The sequence below is a fragment of the Podospora pseudoanserina genome, chromosome 2, assembly GCF_035222485.1.
Source record: "Podospora pseudoanserina strain CBS 124.78 chromosome 2, whole genome shotgun sequence".
Lineage (NCBI taxonomy): Eukaryota > Fungi > Ascomycota > Sordariomycetes > Sordariales > Podosporaceae > Podospora > Podospora pseudoanserina.
Window position 1 is genome coordinate 3275166 of NC_085921.1, and position 22226 is coordinate 3297391.

The following is a 22226-nucleotide window of genomic DNA, read 5'->3' on the forward strand; positions in this document are numbered from 1 at the left end:
CACATGTGAATGTGGTGAACTTGTTTTAAGTTCCACAAGCAGAAATGCCAAGGTGGGTTGGGTGTGGGCCTGGTCAGTGCGGTTGAGGCCACAGGGATCGTGGCCTATCTAGCGGGAAAGCTGCCGGCAGGCAAGACAAACAGGTTCTCGTGACATCCAAAGAAAAGACAACAGCTGCTGCACGCAACAAACCAGCAGTTGGTTTTCCGTCTTTTCGTGCCTGAGGAACCTATGAGCTTTTGGATCGTGTCTCCGCCGCAAGAACCGTCTCAAGCTTTCCAAGCTGGAGCAATCAAGGTATGCCTGATCTTGCGCGCGCACATGGTAGAGGGCCCCACTAACCTAGAACCCTACCGGTCACATTTTCTGTACAGGAACGCGCAAGATCCACCAGAGCACTCTTCACCTGCTCAGAGAAACTCGCACGAAACTGGAACCAGGACAGCGGCCCTGCTGACTCCCTCCGCTCCCACAGCTGCCCAGGATGCGAAAAGTGCGAAAGAGTAAGCCCTTGATCTACCTGTGATGCCAGGTGAACTCTTCTGTGCAGCGTAACCTAACCTTATTGACAGGAAGGAGCTCGACTACCACCGCACCGCACACACCTTTCCAGACTATGGGTATTGCGCCTGTGTCCATGAACCTGTCCTGACAACGCCGAAGCTAATCACTGCCTGTGGTAAAGCCCTGTAGAGCGCAGTGTCGACATGTCTCTCCGATCGGTGTTCAAATCACTTGTACGTCTCGACTTCATTGCCATCATAATGCAGGATTGCTACTAACTTTCCTAGAATCCCTGGGGCGCGAAAGCCGTCAACACCCTCGATTCGAGCCCCAAGAAGACGACCGAAAGGCCACAATCGGCCCATTCCAATGACTCTCGAGAAACACCACGAGCGAAGCGGCAGAAGACGAGCCGGGATACCGAAGTAGTACCACGGGGGTCACAAGAGTCTATTGAGGAATTCCCGTCTCAACCGATTCAATCGCGGGGTCACACGTACAGCCCCTCAATATCTCCTTCGCCTATCAGTTCGCATGTTCCTATGTGGAATTCACATGCAATGGCTGAGTACCAGGGTCGAGGCAATCGCCGCCACCGGCATAGGTCTCTTGGTAGCAACAAGAGTCAGTCCTCAGCCGAGGACGTTCCCAGTGCGTTCGGTCAGAAATACACTGCACCCGATAATCAAGAACAAACTCGGTCTAAAGTGCAAAGCGATGCGGCCGACTTGGAGATTCTGAGGAATATATCAGCCCACTTACAGCCTGCCCAACCCAAGGGGAGGAAGAGACTGAAACAGGAATCCCACGAAGACGACGAGCTGGCAATGGGTCATACGCCCAATGATGGCAAAAAGCGCCAGCCAGGGCCCAGCGTCTCTCGCAGGGGCGATATAGTCCCTACACAATTCCCCAGAAAGGCAGCTAACGGTCGTGAGGACTGTCAGTCTCTTGGAGAGTCCGAACGCTTCACTGTTTCTGCAGCAGTCTGCTACCGGAATTACTATTATGTGGCTGGTGAGAAAGGCGGGACAGATGCATGCTACATGCAAGCACATCATGATAAACCTCAGGCGGAACTTCGCGCATTTACACAAAATGGAAACCCCCACGGGACGCAACAGTGGCTCAAGCTTACAAACAAGATCAAAGCCTTGCATTTTCACCCGTCCAGTAGCCTCATTAAGGTCACTCAACCCACTGATACATCTCTGGACATCGGTAAACTGCTGGTCATCAAGTTTGTGACTCCTCAGGATGCTTCATCTGTTGCTCGTTGGGCTACAAGGGTTCTCAAGGTAAAGGTGGTGGAAGAGGAAGACAGGTACATATCCTCGAAGCATTTCGTCCTCCGCCCTCGCTAACCATACTCTAGTAACAAGCTCCATGCCATTTATGACAAAGCACTTGGTGAAATCAATCGAGATACCCCATGGTCATCAGCAGGCAAAGTCGCTGGTGCGGGATCTCCTAATGCTCAGCCTCCCGATGCTGGCAAGGCACGGGGCACCAGTGCTAGCATTACACCCAGCCAAGTCTCACCCTCGAACAAACCGAGAGCCACCATCCGCGGTTCCATGCAAGTTTCGGAGCCCGCAACACCCCAACCAGTCGCGACTTACGGCAGACGATCTTCGAGGTCAACTCACGGATCAACGACAGATGCGACTTCCGCTCCAATTGATGTAGATCTATCATTATCGCCTGAGACCCCTCCTCCGCCTCGTTGGTCTTTGCAAAACAGGAGCTGGTTGGAAGACTGGAAGACACCGCTACAATTTGGCAGAGTACAGGTGACCAAGGATGACATACCAAGACTGGATGAGGGCCAGTATCTGAACGATAGCATCATTGAATTTGGTTTAAAGTACCTTTTTGAAAAATTCACTGACAAGCATCCCGATCTCAGCAAGCGAGTCTACATGCACAACAGCTTTTTCTACACGAGTTTGACCGGGGACGGTGGCAACCAATTCAAGTACGAGAATGTCAAAAGATGGACTGCAAAGGTGGATCTGCTGTCCTATGACTACATTGTCGTCCCAATCAACCAGCACTTCCACTGGTGGGTTGCCATAATTTGCAACCCAGGGAAACTTGATCCGGCTGTTCGTCAGAAGGCAAAAGAAGCCGAAGCCACGATCCCTATCGACGTCGAAATGACCGATGCACCAAAGCTGGCTACGTCTGATGTTGTGGACAAAGCCACCGATGGCAAACCCGGATTTCGCCCATCAGCTTCTACTCAGCCAAAGCAACGCAAGCCTGCTTATAGCCTTGATGACCCCAGAATCATTCTGTTGGACTCGCTCGGATCTAGTCACGGCCCTGCCGTTAAGAACCTCCGCCGATATCTCATTGAAGAGTTCGAAGACAAGCGTGGCAGGAGGCTTGAGCAAGGTGATTGGCCAACTCGCCTTGGGATGAAGGCCACTAATATACCGCAGCAATCGAATCTCACAGACTGCGGAGTCTATGTCCTTGGATACGTGCAAGAGTTTGTCAAGGATCCAGATACCTTCGTCAAGGCTCTGCTGTCTAAGGAGCCGCACGAATGGGCATTAAGTGCCCCCCTATTGCGAACGCTCTGGAGGGATACTATCTTCTACGAAAAGAGTATGACCCGCACAGAGCCTGGCCGGCAGCAAGATGCGGGGATGATCTATCCCATGTCCGCGGAGAGAATGACAAAACTTTTTGCTCAAAGCGCCAAACTGAGCACCTCTCCTTCTCGCGATTCGGCTGTGGGTCGGAGGGAGGAATCACGACATGCAGCTGTACCAGAGCCGCTCAAACCTGTGGAAATGGCGGGAGAACCGGCGCAAGGGCGAATAGGGTCTCCTGTAGAGGCACCAAAGCCCGCGAAAACTGCAAAGGAACCAGCAGGACGTATGATACCGACAGAAGGTGTGCAGGATGTAACCAAGCCTATGGACCTCGTCGTCGACACACCCCTCATTCCTTCTATTGAGGATTCTATCGAGGACTCCCCTACCCCAGAACCTCCTCAAATCACCGACCTCTCCGCACTTGTAGAGCCCGGTTTCTCGAAGCATGTGGCCAAGCCTAAAGAGCGCCCCGCTTCAAAGTTGGGGACTTCGCCGACGCGGCAATCTTCTCATGCGGAAGATGATGAAGTCATGCTTGTCCCTTTGGGTCGCCCTGACTCCACATTGTTCACGGCGAGGATATCGAGTTCCCCGGCGGAGGCAAAGAAAGCGGTTGATACGTCGGTGCAAGAGCTCGACGCAAAGTCATTCTGCAACAAGTCAGCCACACCTCCTGGGCACACCAAGAATGCAAAGCCTCGCCAGCCGACGCGCCAGGTTGCCCTAATGTCACAGTCATCTCCCGCCCAGGCTCCCAATCCAAAACGTGCTGATGCTGGCTCCACGTCCACAGGGGCGTCGAAGCGTCCTCATACCGGTTCCACGCCTACTGGGGGTTCCACGCCTACTGGGGGTTCTCGCCCAAAACGCCTTGGTGCCAGCTCTCCACCTACCACGGGCTCTCAGTCGAGATATTTTAATGATACCCCATCTCCCGGTCGGAGGCAGCGAGTGGCTACGAATGTAGGAGCTGCGTACACATCCGTGGGTTTTGCACCCACCAGGGAGGCTACCGTGGAGCAGAACTTGGCAGCGGTGAAGCATCATGAGCCGATCAATATTGATGACTCTGATTGAGTTGTGAGCGGTGGTTATTATATTCTAGCAGCAATCCCAAAGCGACGTTGTAGCCATGTTGGGTCCGATTAGATAAGCTTGTTTGTTTCGTTCCATTTTTTTTTCTTCTTATCTATTTTGGCTTGTGGGTTACGGAAACATTGATTATCATCCTGGTTTTCCTCAAGGTAAGGCGCAGAAGAGAGTGGGTATTTATCAATATGTGGGATTATTGGCAAGCATGGGATAGGAGTTTGGGTCCTGGTATTGTTTGTTAGCTGTTTGCCTAATGGAGGAGAGTGGGGGTTGGGGACAGATCTGGGTACCTATGTAGGTGAGGCTGGGGGGGAAGGGGGGGGTAGGGGCAGAGAAATGAAAAGATATTGTTTTGTGTATGTATTTTTAGACATCAGCGATGGGGAGGGTTCATGGGGAGTTGAGCAATTGTATCATTTCCCAGGCAGCTTGAAAATTGTTTACCTCGTCTGTTTGTGTGTTCATGTGAGAATCTGGCCATGGGTATAATATTGGGTTTATCAAATGGATACTCCTGCATGTTAGGTATACGAAGTTACAGGTGAGTTTTCTTCTCGGTGGACCTACCTATATGAGAACGGGTTGCAATAGGGTGCCTACCTATGTTTACAAACCCGACATGGCAATTTTTATGTTGGCATCTAATGGTCAAGTTTTGGCGATGGACGACCCCAACTTTACAAACTGACCAAGAAGTTTCAAGAAAAAATATCATGGGGTCAACCAAAAAAAAAAAAAAAAAAAAAAAAAAAAAAACTCAACAAGACACAAAAATTGGAGTAGGATGATTTTACTTTGATCTTTTTCACAGATTGGGTTGGGCTTCGTGGTATAACTGATATATGGGGCATATAAACAGGAGGATGAAAATGATAAAGGAAAAGAAGAATAGGGTACGCTGTGTTTTAGTATAGTGTTGATTGTTTGGGCGGTGAAATATACCGTAGAGTTTGTGTGTAGGGATCTTGATTGATGTTGTGTGGGTGGAGGTTGTGTGGGTGGAGGTTGTGTGAATGGGGGTTGTGGGATTGAGGTTTGGTTTACATGAGTTTGGTGATGGTTTTTGTGATGGTGCTTGTGTGGTGATGATCTTCTTTCGCGGATGTTTCAAGAACAGGGGATCAGACGGTACAATGGGCAGTACTATGTACATTACACTGATGGCATTCTCCAGTTCCTTTTCCTGTCAAAGATAATGATCGAATATGTACAGGTATACAGCCAAACCAGCTTCAACCACCAGGCGAGTAGTATCGACAAGCAGCCTTCCCATTTTATTTACTCCAGATAAAACACTGTTCAAATGGGCATAAAACAAACTCATCAAACGCCGTGCCATGCATATCTACCGAACCAAAGTAGAACCCCCCACGCCCCTCTAATTGTTTATTCCTCACCGGAGGCATGCCCATTAGTCTCCACCTCCTTCTTCTTGTCAACCACATTCTTAGGCACCTCATAAACGACCAACCCGCATCTCCCCTCCTTCATGTACTTCCACCTCCCAAGTCTCATCTCCTTCCCGGTAACCGCCACCACGCAGAGTCCGTCCTTGCCTCTCTCCCCTCTCTCAAACACGGCAAGATCGTTCACGATTCCCCTCGCGAGACTCTTCTCTTCCTTGTCACCACTGTCCTCCGAGTCCATTGGCTGCCCCAGAACACCCACCCTCTCAATCTTCTTCTTATCATCACTCAGCCTCCACACCCTGACACTCCCATCCCAACTCCCGCTAAAGATCAGATCCGAGTAAGGAACCGTTCTCAAAGCTGTGATACCCCTTGGCTGAGGGGCAGGAATATCCTTAGGGTTAAAATCCTCCGGATTCCCACCGGAAAGCTCCCTAGGAGTCAACGCAGGGTCCAGACCATGCGCTCTCGCAACCACGTGCAAAGCCTTTTTCCTCTGAATGCTCCAAAGCGCCAAATCGCCATTATCACTGCCCGTGACAAATATCTCGTCATCCAACATCGCGACTCTGTCCATTGACCCCTCATGAGCAGCGCTCGCTGGATTCAGCCCGGCCGGAAGTTTGTGTTTCTTGGTGTTGGTCGACCCGCCCTCACCGCCACCTCTAAACACAAGCTGAGATTCCTCAGGCACCTTCCAGTAACGGGCTGTACGATCTCGCGCGCCGACTGACACGCAGCGCTCCTGGCCCAAGGCATCCACGTCCATAATCTCGTCTTGGTGGCCGAACAATGTTTCGACGTACGCCAATTCGTTCAGGGAGAAGACCTTGACTGTGCGGTCCTTGGAGCAGGAGAAGATCTGGTTGGTGCCCCGGCGGAAGGCAATGCCGGTGACGGCGTCGCGGTGCTGGGTGAAGGCTCGGATAGGCTTGAGGGTCTCGGCGTCGTAGACGACCAGCTTGCGGTCGAGGCCGCCGGTGACGACAAACTTGCCGTCTTGGGATGCTTTTACTGTAATTGGAGCCGCGGTGTGGCCTTGGAAGGTCTTGTCCTTGGCTTTGAGGGGCTGAGACTTGACAAAGGCGATGCGCTCAGGTCTGCGCTTGGGAGGGGCAGGGGGCTTCTTGGGCTTTTTGCGGGTGGTTTGAGGCCATTGGTTCTTGGGGAGGTCTTGGAGCTTCCATTTGGTGAGGTAGCCGTCTTTTGTGGTTGTGTAGGCATACGGAGGGCAGACAGAGACGGAGGTGACGGTGCCCGAGTTCCACCGGAACTGGATGGGGTCGGCGTGGGGAAAGTCGAGTTCGGGGGCGAGCTTGCGGTAGACCTTGCCTTTGGTCTCGGCGGCGTCCTCTTGGAGGCGCTCGGCCAAAAGATCGCGGTCGATTTCCTCGGCATCGAAGGCGTACTCGTCCTGCAGCTCGTCGACTTCCTTTCGCGTCTTCTCGAGGTAGCGCTGGGCGAGTCTCAGACGCTTCTCGGCGGCGGTCTCGCCCTCGTTGTCGGAATCATCCGAGCCGCTTCTGCTGACAATGTCATCGTCTTCGTTCTCGGTATCGAGTTCACTGCCGGATATGTCTTCGTCGCGCTCAATGTCCTTCTTTTTCTTGGGAGCCGCGGTGGGCTTTGTGGGGCCTCTTGTCGCGGATTTGGAGGATGATTTTGTGGTCGCCAATCGCTTCTTGGGGACTTCTGTGGCTGCTGGACGCTTCCTCTTCTTCTGGGCGCCCGGGGTTGTGAAAAAGGACGACATGGTGGGCAATTTTGGCCGTCGTGGTGCTGCCTTTGGGTCGTGTTGTCGCTGCTTTGGCAGCCTTTTCTCACCAGCCGAATGCTGCAGCTTCAAAATTTCTTGAGCCGTCGTTAGAAAAAAAAAGTTGTCGGCCTGCACGAGTGGAGAAACACCCCTGGTCAGGTCTTGGCGTCCCTTGCGACCAAAGAAATCGGAGAAGGAAAATGCCGGCCGCCACTGATTCGAGCCCCACCACTGTGGGGTATGCTTGTATGGAAGGCTGCGGCTCTTCTGAATGTCATTGATGTGTTTGATAGAGATACGGATAGCTACGAAATAAACGCTATTTTGGCATCATTGAATATCGCGGTACTGTCCCTCACTCTTCACCACTATCTCCATCCTCTGACATTTTGTCGGCCCCGTCTTGGTCGCCAGCAGTTCCATTCGCAGCCTTCTTGGCCTTTTCCTTCTGCCTTCTCTTCAACTTCTTCTCCCTGTTCAGTCGCTTCTTCTTCTCCTTAAGGTGCTCTTCCTTTGTGAGCTTCTTGCTCTCTTCTTCCTTGCGCTTCTGTTCCCTGATCCGAAGCTTCATCCTGGTCTTCTTTCCTGGCCTCTTTTTCTTCTTATCTCCCTCTTCTACAATCTTGCCTCCAGCAGTCATTGTTGTGGGTTTTTTGGTGGCCACAATCTCAATCTTCGTCACCCTCCATGGTACCTCTAGACCCCACGCTCTTTGTTTCGATAGCGCCAGAATGTCTTGGGCCGACATGGCGGAGTGTCGTATTTGCTCTTGATGTTCGGGGGTGAGAGGCTCTTGTATGTGATAACTGAGAGGCCGTTCTTTGAATGGTATTTCCTCTGTTGAGGCCTGTAGCCCATCCCCTTCCGGCGCAAGCACTACTTTTTGTGTTGGTGCTGATGAGAAGAGCCGGAACGAAAATTCTTCTTCTTGGTTCTCTTCATTTTCTAGTGGTGGTTGTGTTTCTTGGTCTGCATCAGCCATGGAGACATCACCCTCGGCCTCATCTTGTGGTGGCGCAGCGAGGTTGATGGCTAAGAGACTGGAGAGTTTTTGCCGGAGAAGGCTGGCATCTTGTTCTGAAGATATATACCTGTGCACTTCCCCCTCGTCAGAAGACGAGTAGAGGTCTTCCCTCCTCACTCTGATACGAAAATATGTTAGAGCATGTATGAGAGAGTGTGAATGAAGGGGCCTACCGTTTGGCATCTGGAACCTCGAACATGGTCGAATTGACACAATCGATGAAAGAATTAAGAAGTGGGACACTTGAGAGATGAGACTAATGGACGGGGCAGAGTTGAGTGTATTGACTGAGATTGTTATAGGTGACTTGAGTTTATGCTTCTGTAAGAGGTTCAAAATGAGAGAGGCCATTGAGAGCTCAAAAAATCGATATGCGACAGGTGGTCAGTGCTCCAGCATAGGAAGGCTGAAGGTGCCCCGCAAATTCAACTCCCAAGGTGCGCGTTCCCGCCTGCCTAGCTCCAGCCCGCCATACCCAGCTCCATCCATGACCCCCAGCACCAGCATCAAGCAACCTTCGACACTCACCTAACGTCCCAACCAACGCACCACATCTACAAATTCACGCCACAGCAGAGACAAAATGTACGTCGCATCTACCCATCCTATAGAGCACGCCCATCATTGACACTTTCTAGGGAGGTTCTACTGGGCATTACGGGCAAGGACTTTACGCTGATCGCCGCGTCGAAGGCGGCCATGCGTGGAGCTACCATCCTCAAGGCGTCCGACGACAAGACAAGACAGTTGAACAAGCACACACTCATGGCCTACTCTGGCGAGGCTGGTGATACCGGTCAGTCACCACAGTGTTCATGTACAACTTCCGGCAGCATGCTGACAGAACCCCACAGTCCAGTTTGCCGATTACATCCAAGCCAACGCCCAGCTCTACTCGATGCGCAACGAGTCGGACCTTTCCCCATCAGCTCTTGCTCACTTTGTCCGCGGTGAACTTGCTACGAGTCTTCGGTCGAGAAATCCATACAACGTAAACCTTCTTTTGGGCGGCGTTGACCCCATCACACACAAGTCTAGCCTGTACTGGTTGGACTACCTTGCGTCGCTCGCCCCCGTCCCATATGCTGCCCACGGCTATGCTCAGTATGATGGAACCCAAGTCCAAACCCTATATCACCCCACTAACAATATGCCTTTTCAGATACTACTGCCTTTCTATCCTGGATAAGCACCACCACCCCGACATCACCCTCGGCCAAGGCATCAAACTTCTCACACTATGCGTCGACGAGCTCAAGAGGAGACTACCGATAGACTTCAAGGGGATGACGGTCAAGGCAGTGACCAAGGACGGCGTGGTGGATATCCAGTTTGATGACGACAAGGTGGTGAAGGCTGCTTGATTTAATGGGTTGCATTTGGAGTCTCGTGGGGGATTTCTCGGTGTATAATACCTGGCACGGACGATGCATGCATTCAATGGGATTTTAGAATTCAGGTTCTGGTTGGCACATGACTTGCCAGAGTTCAAGGTGACTTGGTGGTGTCGTCTCCTGATGCCTCAAATGCTTCGGATTTGGCCCCTGACTGGCAAGAGTGGTTACATCCGGAAGCTAGTCAAGTCGATCATACTTGAGTGCACTTGGCTGGGGTGCGTAGAATGACGCTGACACGGGCAGTAATGAGGAAATCTCCTATTTTGACCCGTGTTTGCTCTATTCCCACAGTCCTCTGCAAGACAAGCAGAGTGGGGGCACACCCAACCACAACAGACGGTTTGACACGCTGCAGACTTGGTTTGGCACCATTTCTGGCCGATAGGGGCGGTGAGAGGGTGAAGAACCAATCCAAAGCACCTTCCCCGCGCTCAAAGAAGCCTTCGACTTTTCTGAGTGAGGCGGTGAGGCCGGGTTGCACGAATGCCCCCAAGCCCAAGTCACTCATCGTAACCCTCTGTTAGTGTAGTGATGGCCGATGGCTGATGGCATCAGGGAAGGGGTTGCTCCTGATCTGTTGCCCCGTTCCTGAAAGGGCCCCGCATGCTGTTTGGTCGGGTGCGTGCCAGACGTGCCAGACACTTCCAACTGACTCAAGAGACAACTGTCCGCCGGCGGGTTCCTGCGTTGAAAGGAGAGAGATGGGAGGCATGTTTGGTGTCTGACTCTCTGAGGGAAGGCCAAACAGCCGTGACAGCCACTCGGCATGTCCAACAGGATCCCACCACTGCCCACTTGGAAGCCCCGTTCAGCCGTCGTCTGATGATGTTGACGAGAACAGACTTTGTGGAAATTAGAGATACCTTTGCGCAAGACAAGACGGGATTGACAGTCACCAACTTAGGCCGGAACCCTCTATGTGACGTATGTTGCCACCGGAACACAAGTAGCAACCTATCTAATCAGTAGAAGAAGACATCGTCGGCTTAAGGGTTGGATCATCTTGCCCCACCAAGCGATTGCTTAGCAATTCGCTAACTGGCAGAAGGGGAAGGCGCTGAGTGGGTAGCAGTGCCAGGTTGGGGGCAACCTGTGGGTGGTTGCTGGCTGCTGCGGGCGTGAGTGGCACAAAGTGGGTCCCCCAGCACAGGATCCAAAACTCTTTTCTTTCTCGGGTCCCTCACTTTTCTCCTCTCCTGAAAAATCTTACCCTTTTCCTCCCCCACCCATCTCTGGATTTCTCTAATCCATCCCGCATCTCATCTCACTGTGCTTTTCCCTTTGGAATTGTCTTTCCTTTTTTTTCTTTTTAAGGATCTGTTTTTGCAGGTACTTTGAAAAGGATCGCATAGGAAGCATCACACACGCTCCCTCTCTTCGTAATACCTGGTTGTTACGAGCCACGCGAGCCACCTCGAAAAGTCGCAGGAAACCACTTAATTTCGCGCTTTCTCTGAGCCCAACCAATATTCTCTCGATTTCTTCGTCTTTTCGACTTTGATTTTTCCTCACTACTCTCATTTGAACAATCGTGTTCGTCTGAGCCCAACGATCAGAAAATAATCCCGACTTTTTATTCGCCTACCGACTGAAAAAAAACCTCAGCAAATATGGCCGATCAACTCAGCGGCGGCATGGGCAACCTGTCCCTCGATCAGGCTCCCGCGGCGGCTCAGCTCGCTGGTCAGCACCCCGGCGGTCGCTCTTACATTCCTCCTCACCTTCGCGGCAAGATTGGGGCTAATGCTCCCGCTCCTGCCATGAACAACGGACCTGCTCCTGGTGCCATGAATGGGCTCAACAACAGTGCCTGGGCTGGGTAAGTTTCAGACACCGCTTGCCATCACCTGTGTTGCAAACCGTGAATACTAACCTGATTTGTCTAGCAACAACAGCTTCGATGCTCGTGCCAACACCAACTTTGGTCCCACTCCTGGCGGCGCTGCTTCTTACGAGTCTGCCCCTCCCCCTCAGCAGCAGTCTTGGGGCAACCGTCAGGGTGGCTTCAACCGCAACGCCTACGGCGGTGGACGCTCCAATGTCGGCGGGAACATGGGCGGCGGCGGCGGTCCTATCGGCCGCGGTGAGGGTCGCTGGAGCGATGGCCAGCACATCATTGGCAACCCCGACCCGCGCGTCGAGCGTGAGCTCTTCGGCACTGCTGATGACCCGAGCAAGCAGCACACTGGGATCAACTTTGAGAAGTACGACGACATCCCGGTCACTCCTTCCGGCCATGATGTCCCTGAGCCCGTCTTGACCTTCTCCCACCCCCCTCTGGACAAGCATCTCTTGAGCAACATCGAGCTTGCTCGCTACAAGATCCCTACCCCTGTCCAGAAGTACTCGATCCCCATCGTCATTGGCGGTCGTGATTTGATGGCTTGCGCCCAGACAGGTTCCGGCAAGACTGGTGGTTTCTTGTTCCCCATCCTTCACCAGTCCTTCGTTCAGGGTCCTTCCCCCATTCCTGCCCAGGGTGGCGGCGGCGGTGGTTACCGCCAGCGCAAGGCTTACCCCACTGCCCTCATCTTGGCCCCCACCCGTGAGTTGGTCTCTCAGATCTACGATGAGTCCCGCAAGTTCGCCTACCGTTCGTGGGTCCGCCCTTGCGTTGTCTACGGTGGTGCCGATATAGGCTCTCAGCTCCGCCAAATCGAGCGCGGGTGCGATCTTCTTGTTGCTACCCCCGGCAGATTGGTCGACCTCATAGAGCGTGGTCGCATCTCCCTCTGCAACATCAAGTATCTTGTCCTTGACGAGGCCGATCGCATGCTTGACATGGGTTTCGAGCCCCAAATTCGCCGCATCGTCCAGGGTGAGGACATGCCTCCTACCGGCCAACGCCAAACTCTCATGTTTTCGGCCACCTTCCCCCGCGACATCCAGATGCTCGCTCAGGACTTCTTGAACGACTACGTCTTCTTGTCTGTCGGTCGTGTTGGTTCTACTTCAGAGAACATCACCCAGAAGGTCGAGTACGTTGAGGATGTTGACAAGCGCTCCGTCCTTCTTGATATCCTTCACACCCACGCCGGTGGTCTCACCCTTATCTTTGTTGAGACCAAGCGCATGGCCGACTCCCTTTCGGATTTCTTGATCAACCAGAACTTCCCCGCCACCTCGATTCACGGTGATCGTACCCAGCGTGAGCGTGAGCGTGCCCTCGAGCTTTTCCGCAATGGCAAGTGCCCTATCTTGGTCGCCACTGCTGTTGCTGCCCGTGGTTTGGATATTCCCAACGTCACCCACGTTATCAACTACGATCTCCCCACCGACATTGATGACTACGTTCATCGTATCGGTCGTACCGGCCGTGCTGGCAACACCGGTATTGCTACTGCTTTCTTCAACCGTGGCAACCGTGGTGTCGTCCGCGAGCTCCTCGAGCTTCTCAAGGAGGCCAACCAGGAGGTTCCCGGCTTCCTCGAGACCATTGCTCGTGAGTCTTCATTCGGCGGTGGACGTGGCGGCCGTGGTGGTGGCGGTCGCGGTCGTGGCCGTGGCGGCAACACCGATTTCCGCAAGGGCGGTGGTTTCAGCGGTGGCGGTGGTGGTGGTTATGGCGGTGGTGGTTTCGGTGGACACAGCTCTGGCGGCGGCGGCTTCGGCGGCGGCGGTGGTGGCTACGGCGGTGCTCCCCCCAGCGGAGGCTTTGGCGGCGGTGGTTATGGCAGCGGCGGCGGCGGTGGTGGTGGTTACAGCGGTGGCGGCGGCTACGGCAACCCTGGCGGCGGTGGTGGTCAGTCGTGGTGGTAAATATACCACTTCACGTCGTGAATCATCTCAACACCCACTTTTACATCATTGGCATCCGGCACTGCATCGTTCAGCACTGCATGGTTTACCAAGGATTCTGTCTCGCTTTTGTTTTGTTCTTTTATCGTTTGGCACATGGAATTGTTATGCGGCGATCATGACTTTCATTCTTTCGCAACCCGGCAGGGATCGAGTCCGATGGTTTTTTCGAGTTTGACGATGGAGATCGGGCTTTCCCTACTCGACACAGAACCACACGTTCGACGATTTGATACCCTTTTAGACCGCATTATTCGGAAGTCGACAACTCGACCGCGAGTGCATTCACATGCCACACGCGGCATACATATGCGGTTTCGGTTTTCGGCTGGTGTAATCTAGTCATCATTTTCCTGCTCTTGCCTTGCATTTCCGGCAGGGCACGAAGTTCACATTAGAGATGGGAGGCATGGGCGCCGCTGGCCTTTTCGATTTTCTGTTTTTTAATTTCTTCACTTGACGACCATCACACATAGACAAAAGTGGATTTCTCGGTTCTTTTTCTCTGGCCGGTTTCAGCAACGGTACCGGCAGGAGATGGGTCTTACAACAACAAAAACGGGACCTTTCAAAAGATTAGAATTCCATTTTTTTCGGCAGTTTGAGGACTGGGAGCAGGTTAATGGAGCATTTGATACCCCTTTGAAGATGGAACTCTGACGACGGATGGGGGCTACAAAAATGCTTGTGGCTCTCCTCTATTCAGAGCGTTTGGCATTGGCACGGCCGGTCGCAAAAAAGACATCGGGCACGAAGCGCAACGGACATTGTGCGCAAGGAGCGCCTGGGATTTTGCGGAAGGCTAAAAGGGGGATTGGCACGAATCTGAATTCTACTCGGACAGTGGCGGCTGTTCCCGCTCGGAGGCTCGAGACAAGACAAATCGTCTATGTATAATGGAGTCCAAATTAAAATCCATTTTTTACACCAACTAGTTGTGATTGTGTGTAATGTGTGTGATGTTTTGGTGTGTCTCATGACTTGTGAAAGCAAATGAGTTCTGAATACGTGTAAGAGTCTTGTGTTCTTGTGGAAGGTGATGATCGTGATGTTTGATAGACCTGATATCGGATGGTTTTGTATCCATACATGACTGGGATAGTTTCTGGTTACGATAGCTGGTATTTGATATGTGTACATGATGAATAGTTATGAATATCCAGTTCCCTGTTTTCCTTTTTTGTTCTCCTCTTTGACACCTCTGCCAGACAGCCTCCCATCTGTCCCTGGAGCAGCTGAACCTTTGCCCTCTCCTTTTCGCTTCCTAGGTCCAGTAACCGCTAGGTTTTGTGTAAACTACTCATAGTGATTCTGGTTCGTCTGTCGTAACCATCGTGGGTCTCTATACAATATCCCATGCCATGTCCAGCCTATCCACAATCCCACTCCCAAAAGAGCTATTACACTTGTACACAGCAACACCCCAAACACTACGACAGCAACGTCCCACACCATACAAAAAATCAAGTCGTCAACTCCTCCAATATCCCCTCCAATTCCTCCTTCCCAAACGGCAAACTCAACAGCTCCGTCCCCAACGCGTCCTTGTGACTAGTAATAATCTGATGATCGTGAAACCTATTTTTTTTGTTTTCTCTTGTCAGCATATCACACCCGATTTCATCTCAGAATAAAATACGTACTCCTTCAACAACGTCCTGAACGCCATCTCACTACTACAGATAAACTCCTCCACCGCCTTGTTATACAGCATCCTGTACTCCACACTCATCTCCTCTCCTTGCCCCTGACCCTGACCATCACCCTCATCCGCACATAAAACCTCCCCAACCAGCAGTCTAAACAAGCTCTTTGCGTTCTCCGGCAGCGACCTCAACACAAACGCCACTCCCTCCTTCCCCCCCACCCGTCGAGTCTTCCGACCCAGGAGTTCATGCACCGAGTCGACAACCTCCAATTCAGAGGGGGAGTACGAACAAAAAGTGGTGCAGTCATGGTAGAGAAACTGAAAGTTTGTGCCGACTGCCGAGTCCCATAGTAGGGCAAAATCAGGGGAGTCGGTTGTGCAGCAGAGGTAGACTTGTGCGTGAGAGGCGAGGGTGGAGATTATCGACTGAAAGGGCCCCTTGCGGAGATAGGGGGAGGAGACAGAATTTAGGAGGATGGTCAAGGTTATTTTTGGGTGGGTTGTTAGATAGGAGAGGATACCCGGGAGGGTGGTTGTTGGGGAGGATACTGCTGAGGCGAGGGAGCAGAGAAGTTCTCTGATGGTGATGGAGGGGGTGTACCCGTTTATTATGACGATTTTGTTGGCTTGACCCAGGGAGCAAGGGGGGTGTGAGGAGAGGTATGTAGCGAATTTGTGGAGAATTTGACGTTTGGAGCCGTAGCCGTAGAGGCAGAGGGAGAAGGACTGGGAGAGTTCAAAGGCCCATTGGGGGAAGGAGGATACGTGGAGGGAGGCGAGGTGGGTGATGTCGGTTCTGTGGGGGTTGGCGGACGAGAGGTCGCGGGAGAGGGAGAAGTATTCGTCGTGGGTGAGGAGTTGGAGGGAGGAGAGGGTATTGTTGGAGGTTTTGGAGAGCCCGGGTTTGTTTTGGAAGAAGTATTGCTCGTGAGGGGGGAGATCGCGGGGGGGTGTTGGGGAGCGTTTTCGGGTTCTGGTTGTGGTGGTTTTGCGTTTTCGGCCGGGGGCGAATTTGGAGGGTGTTGTTGTCGGTTCGGTTTCTCCGTTTAGATTCTCTCCTTCTCCTTCTTCGTCTTCTTCGTCTTCTTCGTCTTCGCTGGATTCGTATATTTCTCTTGCTATATCCCCTTCTTCGGCTTCATCGTCGCTGATGGCGCCGCTTATCACACGGTCGACGAGGGCCCTGGCGCTTTTCCGTCTGGCGGATCTGTCTGCGTTATTCTTCCTGCTTGGTGTGTCTATCCCGTTGAGACCATTGAGTTTTATTGGTGTCGCTACTGTTTTCTTCAGCCTCGAGGCTGAGGGCGTACTGACGGTGGCATCGTCTGTGTCAGCGGCTACTGTGGCGACATGACGTCGTCGTTTCGGTGGCTCAATTTCGTCTTCTTCTGGGATTTCGTAAGGATCGGTAGTTGCTGGTCGTTTTCGGGGTACCCTAGCGGCAGCTTTCTGATTTGTGGTCTTTTTGGGGGGCATTTTGTGTTCTTGGGGATATGTGATGAATGGTAATCCTTTGGTGGTAGTTTAATGGAGACGCGCCCAGGGTTCAATTGACGCGACTTTTGATGTGGCCCGAGCTCCCCCTCTGTACCATCCCAGGGGTTCTTTGCACGGACTCTCAGTGACGTATTTGCTATAACCTCTAAGAACCGCCCTCTCGACATTTTTTAACATGAATCTCAATTTATCTGCCTCACTAAACATATTTAAACTGCTGGCGAAGCCGTCATTATGTCTTCCCCAGGCAACGGTAGCCACCTTTGCCGACCTTCCAATACCGCTCGACAAGGCGTTTGCGGGACAGAGAGAGAAGGTTGATATCAAGGCCGTGGTCTTGGACAAGGATGACTGCTTTGCTTATCCGGAGCATAATGAGGTCTACGACCAGTACAAGGTATCCCTCCTAATTGTTCAGTGCCTCACGTGTAGAAAAATGTTAAAATATTGTACAGCAACGTTTCGAGGCATTGCGAGCTGCCTACCCAGGTCGCCGTCTCCTGATTGTCTCCAACACTTCTGGAGCCCAGAGTTATGACCGTGATGGAAAGCTCGCCGCTGCCGTTGAAAAGGCTACCGGCGTTGTCGTTCTTCCACATCAGACCAAGAAGCCCGGGTGTGGCGATGAAATCATGTCCTATTTCCGCAAGCATCCCGAGACAGGAGTGACCAGCCCAAGTCAGATCGCCGTTGTCGGAGATCGTTTGTCCACAGACATTATGCTGGCCAACATGATGGGAAGTTGGGGAGTCTGGGTCAAGGACGGCGTTGTTCCTCTGTCGGAGAAGAGCGTGGTAAGTTTTTGCGCAGGGAAATGAATTGGGAATGGGAGCTCACCGTGCTTGCAGTTCTCTAGGATGGAAAGAAGGCTAGCTCCATGGCTCATCGCCCGAGGTTACACGGCGCCTGATCCCTCAAGTCCTTTCGAGTGAACCGCACCGTCTTCCCAAATCGTCAGATCACGTTCAACTCGAAGGGTTCTGAGAATTTGCTTCAGAAAGCCACAGTTTCCAACTCACGCCCAAGACACACATTGCCTGGGAGACGTTTACCGACAATGGCCAATAACTGGAATACTTGACGCCATTGGGTTCTCCTGAACATGCTGGGTCATGGCCCGCCAGATGGCAATAACCCTGCCCGCCGGCCGGTGGAAATGGACAAAATGCTTGCTTACCTGATGGGATAGCAATGGGCACATACATTCTACCTGTGTAACATGGTGATTGACTGCCGATTGGCTGGGCTCTGGAGGTTTATCACCGCTGAACACAGTGTCCTTGAGTCCTCTCGAGGGGGATGTTCAATGATGGGGTTGGATGAATAGGTTTTACTGGAGCTTGATCTCTTTGTACAACATCATGTAATATTATCCAGTACCTCGATGGCCTGCTTGCTTGATAGGTCATGATATGTGATGCTTGAGCCAGTGACTCCAACCATAGTGACCTGTCACCCCCATTCCACGGTGATAATCGAGGGTTCTATAACAGTGTATACGCCCCTGGAGAGTATTCCCTATCATGCTAGAGGATTCGGAATAGCCGTATTATCGCCCATCAGCACAATCTTTCCAGTACGCTCTCTATTTCTTGCTCAAAGCCAGTCCGCCTTGCAAGCTGCTTTCGTTTTTCACGTTTTATATTCCGCTGTAAAACCGGTAACATCTCCACATTACTATTTCCCATGGAGTTATTCATTTTGTAGATGGTCTCTTACATGCAAGATCACCTGGGGTCTGAATGTCTCGAGTTCCGTCCAGATTGACCTTGAAACTACCTTAGTAAACAGGGCAGTAAGAAAGATATGCTCTTTGTGATGTGACTTCACAGTCTCGAAGACTCACAGTCATGCGTCGAGAAAGGCAGGCGGCTCACAAGGGTTGTGCCGTACTCCTCGTGAACTTGCATGTGAAGAGGACTCCAGTCATCAGATACAATAGCTCTCTCTCTCTCAGCTGGAAGCATCAATGGCCTCTCCGGTGTATCGCAGAGACTGCATGCTTTTCATTCACGTGCGGGGAGTGATGTGAATTGAAGGCCGACTTTTTCCAAGGATCCATGTTGAGACTTGGGCCACCTGACCTTGGTGGAATGACAGTGTCAGTTGGATAGACGTGTTGCCCTTTCGTATAAATATATGAGACCGCGATGGTGGGTATCTGTCAGAAATTTAGGAAGGAGAAGTATGAAATCATCAAGCGTCACCGGTCTGATCAAAAGTATAGAAAGATATCACTCATCACTTGTCTTTATGACACTTTTCTTTGCGTCCGACCGCCTTCGCAGACAATTTATCCGGTCTGTGCTTCTTGTATTTGGGTCAATGAAAGAGGGCGTTGGCTGCAAGTGATGGTTCACCTTTAGACATAATGAACAGTTGCTTTAAGTTGATATTCACCAGTAAAAAAACTCCCGACCTCGGTCGCACAGTCGCTGAGATAGCATGGGAGCTTGACCGAGATCGGTGAGCAAGTTTCCATTTGCTTAGAGCACTCAAATTCCCCAGCAAGTGCTGGTAATTCGCAATTGGCAGACTTGTTTGCTCATGAGCGGGGTGCCGCCGAATCCCCCACAAAGACTGAATCGGACGAACAAAGTGACAAAGGCTCCGCGGCCGTATGATAGAGACTAAGAGTGATTAATGATGCCGGTCAAGAAGACCCCCATCCTGCTCCGGCCGCAAGGGAAAGCTTCACGTGGTCCATCCCACTCTGCAAACGCTGCTCCAGGACGGCAGAGAGCAATAGAGACCGCATTGTTGTCTTTTTCGACGCCATATCCACTCTCAAGATCAGATTGTCAGCTTCCTGCCAGATAGCAATGGCCAGAAGCGGAGATAGGGGTGGCTTACATGAAAGGCCAGCCCGTGACCGTGCTCCCAGTGACCTCTTGTCAAATTTCAGCTCTCGTCGACAGTAGCAAACAGACATTGGATGACATTGGAGCTGGGTTTCATTGGTTCGAGGAGGAGAAATGCGGCTTCAGATGAAGACATTCACCGCGAGGCTGTGGAGATGGTCGGCGACAGTGAATATACCCAAGGGAACACTGTGCTGGCCATCCCCGGTTATAAAAAACTTCCTCTTCCCTCTCCCTGGCTGTTATTCTCTTTTTAGATTAACGATTAAGACTTTGACTGCTATCCGGATTCTTAGCAGCTACAAAGTCACCGCCAGCTTGAAAAGCGTCCATCCAGCAACCAATTCTCTTTTGGTACCTGTAAGTGAAGACTTTCAAGCCCTACCCTCACTCTTATACCCCTCAAAGGCTTTCTGGGGCCCACCAGCTACGTCGTACACGTCCCCAATCACGTCTTTGACCCATGATTCTACTCTTTGAACACCTCACCTTCAATTGCCCCCCAAAGACCTATCATTACCCCTTCACACCCCTCCCAGCCCTCAAAACACCCATCACACCACTAATGGACGCCTGGACGAAATCTCTGGACGCCTTGGATTATCTTCCGGTCGCCTCAAGTTATCTTTTTGACGCCTCGAATTATATCTATCAAGCCTATCATTAGATTTCGGACGCCTATAACAACATCATAAACGCCTATAACACCCATTCAAATGCCTATTCACCACGGTTCAAGGCGTCCAGATTTCGAAACAACACCCTTCCACACTCTTCACATGCCTCGTCACCCCCATCTTACACCTCAAGTATGCATACAGCTAACATCCCCACAGATGCCCCCACCCAGCACCGTAGGCAAAGGCGGCAAAGCCTGGATCCGAGAAGAGGAGTTCCTCTTCTGGAAGAAACTCGTCCCGTTCACCAAGAAGCGCTGTGGTGATGATATCGAGAATAACGAGGAGCATGAGTGGAATTGGGTTGCCTCCGAGATGAGGAAGAGGATGAGGGAGAAGTACCTGAAGGAAGGGGAGCGTGACCGTAGGAATTACACAGGACTCGCAATGTGTAAGTCTTTTTTGTTGAAGCGTATTGGTTATGGGGAGTGGGGCTGACGTGAGACAGTCGAGCATTACTGGCAGAGTGCCCGTCATAGACGCCCGACTGTTGCTGCTGGCCGGTTTCCCAACCGGTATTGCAATTTGGGTATGTCTTCAATAGTTCACCCCTCAGAAGATCAGTAGCTAACTCCGCCCTAGAAGCCAACGAAGAGCAAGTCCGGGAGCGCGACGAACGCCTCGTCGCCATCCGCAAGAAGCGCCGTGATGCCCGCAAGGCAGCGCGCAAGGCAGCACGGGAAGCTCGCGAAGCCTGTGAGGCTGAAGAAGCCGCCGGCGGCAGTCCCATCAGGGAGAGCACCGAGTCGGACAACATCGACGCTGACATGAGCGATGACACCGATGAAACCTCCGACAATGACGAGGAAGAAACCCCCGAGTTTGACGAAGCAGAAGCCATCCGTAAGATGGAGGAGTCCACCAAGATCAAGCAAGAGAGCGGCTCTGAGTACGAGTCTGACGAGGAGGACACCGAGTCTGATCCTGACGCCAAACCCCGTCGTCGTAAGGGGGGCAAGAACAACAGGCGCGCTAGTATCAATAAGGAGAACCGGCGTTCAGGTTCGCCGGAGATGACGCCTTTTGCAAATAATGGGACTATGGCTGCTAAGAGGAGGGAGAGGTTGCGTGCTGGGGAGGAGATGAGGAGGAATAGGGAGATGTATGCGATGTTGGGCAGGGGGGAGGGGAATGGGGGTTGTTATGGGGGACAGGAGCAGGGGCAGGGGCAGATGAGAGGTTGATTTTAAGGAGTTAGGATGGGGTGATTCAGGGGTGATGGGAGAGGGTTTATTGAGGGGGTGTTGGCGAAGCGGGACAGGTGGTTTTGGTTGGGTCAGGGAGCCATGATAGGGAGAGCAAGGGAAAGGTATGGTAATGGCATTGGAAGAAGCGCATGGAAAGTCATGGTCATGGGAACTAAAGAGGTGGATTGATGAGTTACGGAATGGCGAAGGTCGTGGACGATTTGACAACTTGGCTTGATACTTTAGCCACTAGGTTCTATACACTTTATGCTAATCCTGATTTCTATTCCTGAGTTTCTTCTCGCCGCTTTGCATTTCATAGGGAAAAAAAAATGAAATGTCTGTTGTTCCCAACCAATTGAGCTGTCTAACTACTATGAAAGAAGAAAAAAAGAACAAACCTGAGGACGGATGTGAACAAACAAAAAATCGGCATTGCGAATAACACACCAATATAATTTCAACTTCCCTTGCCAAAATTCAACCATCACCTCTAATAGGTCCGCTGGCGTAATGGCAGCGCGTCTGACTACGATTCCTTCCCAGGATCAAGTAATCAGGAGGTTCCAGGTTCGACCCCTGGGCGGATCGGTTTCTTTTGCCTAACCTTTTCTGTATACCCTCAGACTCTCACGCCTTCTTTTTCACTTTTCTCATTCCCAAAAATGACGCGAGTATCTGTTGAGTATGGTACGAAAGCTAAGAACAATGTTGTTGAGGAAATTTTTCGGTAGCTTCGATGTTGAGCTTTCGCCCGCGTTGGTGGG

The 22226-nt window shown here is 51.9% G+C and overlaps 7 protein-coding genes and 1 non-coding gene across 8 annotated transcripts; 5 read left to right on the plus strand and 3 right to left on the minus strand.

Moving 5' to 3' along the window:
- Window positions 1-149: 149 nt before the first annotated feature.
- QC764_208980 (uncharacterized protein) lies at window positions 150-4190 on the plus strand (the record flags this gene model as incomplete). Its single annotated transcript, XM_062944605.1, has 6 exons — window positions 150-297; window positions 375-503; window positions 573-620; window positions 686-737; window positions 792-1828; window positions 1880-4190. Exons 4-6 carry the CDS (start codon window positions 708-710, stop codon window positions 4188-4190), a joined length of 3378 nt encoding a protein of 1125 aa, XP_062803424.1. The 5' UTR covers window positions 150-297; window positions 375-503; window positions 573-620; window positions 686-707.
- Window positions 4191-5591: 1401 nt separating this feature from the next.
- RRP9 (pre-rRNA processing protein) lies at window positions 5592-7367 on the minus strand (the record flags this gene model as incomplete). Its single annotated transcript, XM_062944604.1, has 1 exon — window positions 5592-7367. The coding sequence occupies one exon, from the start codon at window positions 7365-7367 to the stop codon at window positions 5592-5594; it is 1776 nt and encodes a 591-aa protein (XP_062803425.1).
- A 262-nt stretch (window positions 7368-7629) lies between these two features.
- On the minus strand, window positions 7630-8778 carry QC764_208960 (uncharacterized protein). The gene is made up of 2 exons (XM_062944603.1): window positions 8568-8778; window positions 7630-8512 (listed from the first exon to the last, which is right to left on the minus strand). Exons 1-2 carry the CDS (start codon window positions 8591-8593, stop codon window positions 7726-7728), a joined length of 813 nt encoding a protein of 270 aa, XP_062803426.1. The 5' UTR covers window positions 8594-8778; the 3' UTR covers window positions 7630-7725.
- Window positions 8779-8842: 64 nt separating this feature from the next.
- On the plus strand, window positions 8843-9866 carry PRE1 (Proteasome subunit beta type-4). Its single transcript, XM_062944602.1, has 4 exons — window positions 8843-8979; window positions 9033-9190; window positions 9249-9498; window positions 9557-9866. Coding segments are annotated over exons 1-4 (612 nt in total). The 5' UTR covers window positions 8843-8977; the 3' UTR covers window positions 9759-9866.
- A 779-nt stretch (window positions 9867-10645) lies between these two features.
- On the plus strand, window positions 10646-14600 carry DED1 (DEAD-box ATP-dependent RNA helicase). Its single transcript, XM_062940280.1, has 4 exons — window positions 10646-10715; window positions 10767-10783; window positions 10840-11610; window positions 11678-14600. Exons 3-4 carry the CDS (start codon window positions 11402-11404, stop codon window positions 13548-13550), a joined length of 2082 nt encoding a protein of 693 aa, XP_062803428.1. The 5' UTR covers window positions 10646-10715; window positions 10767-10783; window positions 10840-11401; the 3' UTR covers window positions 13551-14600.
- A 147-nt stretch (window positions 14601-14747) lies between these two features.
- On the minus strand, window positions 14748-16759 carry ORC2 (Origin recognition complex subunit 2). The gene is made up of 2 exons (XM_062944601.1): window positions 15233-16759; window positions 14748-15167 (listed from the first exon to the last, which is right to left on the minus strand). Exons 1-2 carry the CDS (start codon window positions 16711-16713, stop codon window positions 15053-15055), a joined length of 1596 nt encoding a protein of 531 aa, XP_062803429.1. The 5' UTR covers window positions 16714-16759; the 3' UTR covers window positions 14748-15052.
- Window positions 16760-16841: 82 nt separating this feature from the next.
- On the plus strand, window positions 16842-21456 carry QC764_0040110 (uncharacterized protein; the record flags this gene model as incomplete). The annotated part of the gene is made up of 5 exons (XM_062940281.1): window positions 16842-17131; window positions 17190-17528; window positions 20432-20663; window positions 20721-20801; window positions 20855-21456. The coding sequence occupies exons 1-5, from the start codon at window positions 16910-16912 to the stop codon at window positions 21454-21456; spliced, it is 1476 nt and encodes a 491-aa protein (XP_062803430.1). The 5' UTR covers window positions 16842-16909.
- A 502-nt stretch (window positions 21457-21958) lies between these two features.
- QC764_0040120 lies at window positions 21959-22050 on the plus strand. Its single transcript has one exon. It is a non-coding gene; the product is annotated as a tRNA-Arg (tRNA).
- Window positions 22051-22226: the final 176 nt, after the last annotated feature.

Coding starts and splice junctions, on each gene's coding strand:
- ORC2 (XM_062944601.1), bottom strand. CDS start 16,713: ATGCCCCCCAAAAAGACCACAAATCAGAAAGCTGCCGCTAGGGTACCC. Junction 15,168..15,232: donor TTCAGGACGTTGTTGAAGGA/GTACGTATTTTA, acceptor CAAAAAAAATAG/GTTTCACGATCATCAGATTA.
- DED1 (XM_062940280.1), top strand. CDS start 11,402: ATGGCCGATCAACTCAGCGGCGGCATGGGCAACCTGTCCCTCGATCAG. Junction 11,611..11,677: donor AACAACAGTGCCTGGGCTGG/GTAAGTTTCAGA, acceptor TGATTTGTCTAG/CAACAACAGCTTCGATGCTC.
- QC764_208960 (XM_062944603.1), bottom strand. CDS start 8,593: ATGTTCGAGGTTCCAGATGCCAAACG. Junction 8,513..8,567: donor GAGGTTCCAGATGCCAAACG/GTAGGCCCCTTC, acceptor TTTTCGTATCAG/AGTGAGGAGGGAAGACCTCT.
- PRE1 (XM_062944602.1), top strand. Junction 9,191..9,248: donor TGGCGAGGCTGGTGATACCG/GTCAGTCACCAC, acceptor AGAACCCCACAG/TCCAGTTTGCCGATTACATC. Junction 9,499..9,556: donor GCTGCCCACGGCTATGCTCA/GTATGATGGAAC, acceptor ATGCCTTTTCAG/ATACTACTGCCTTTCTATCC.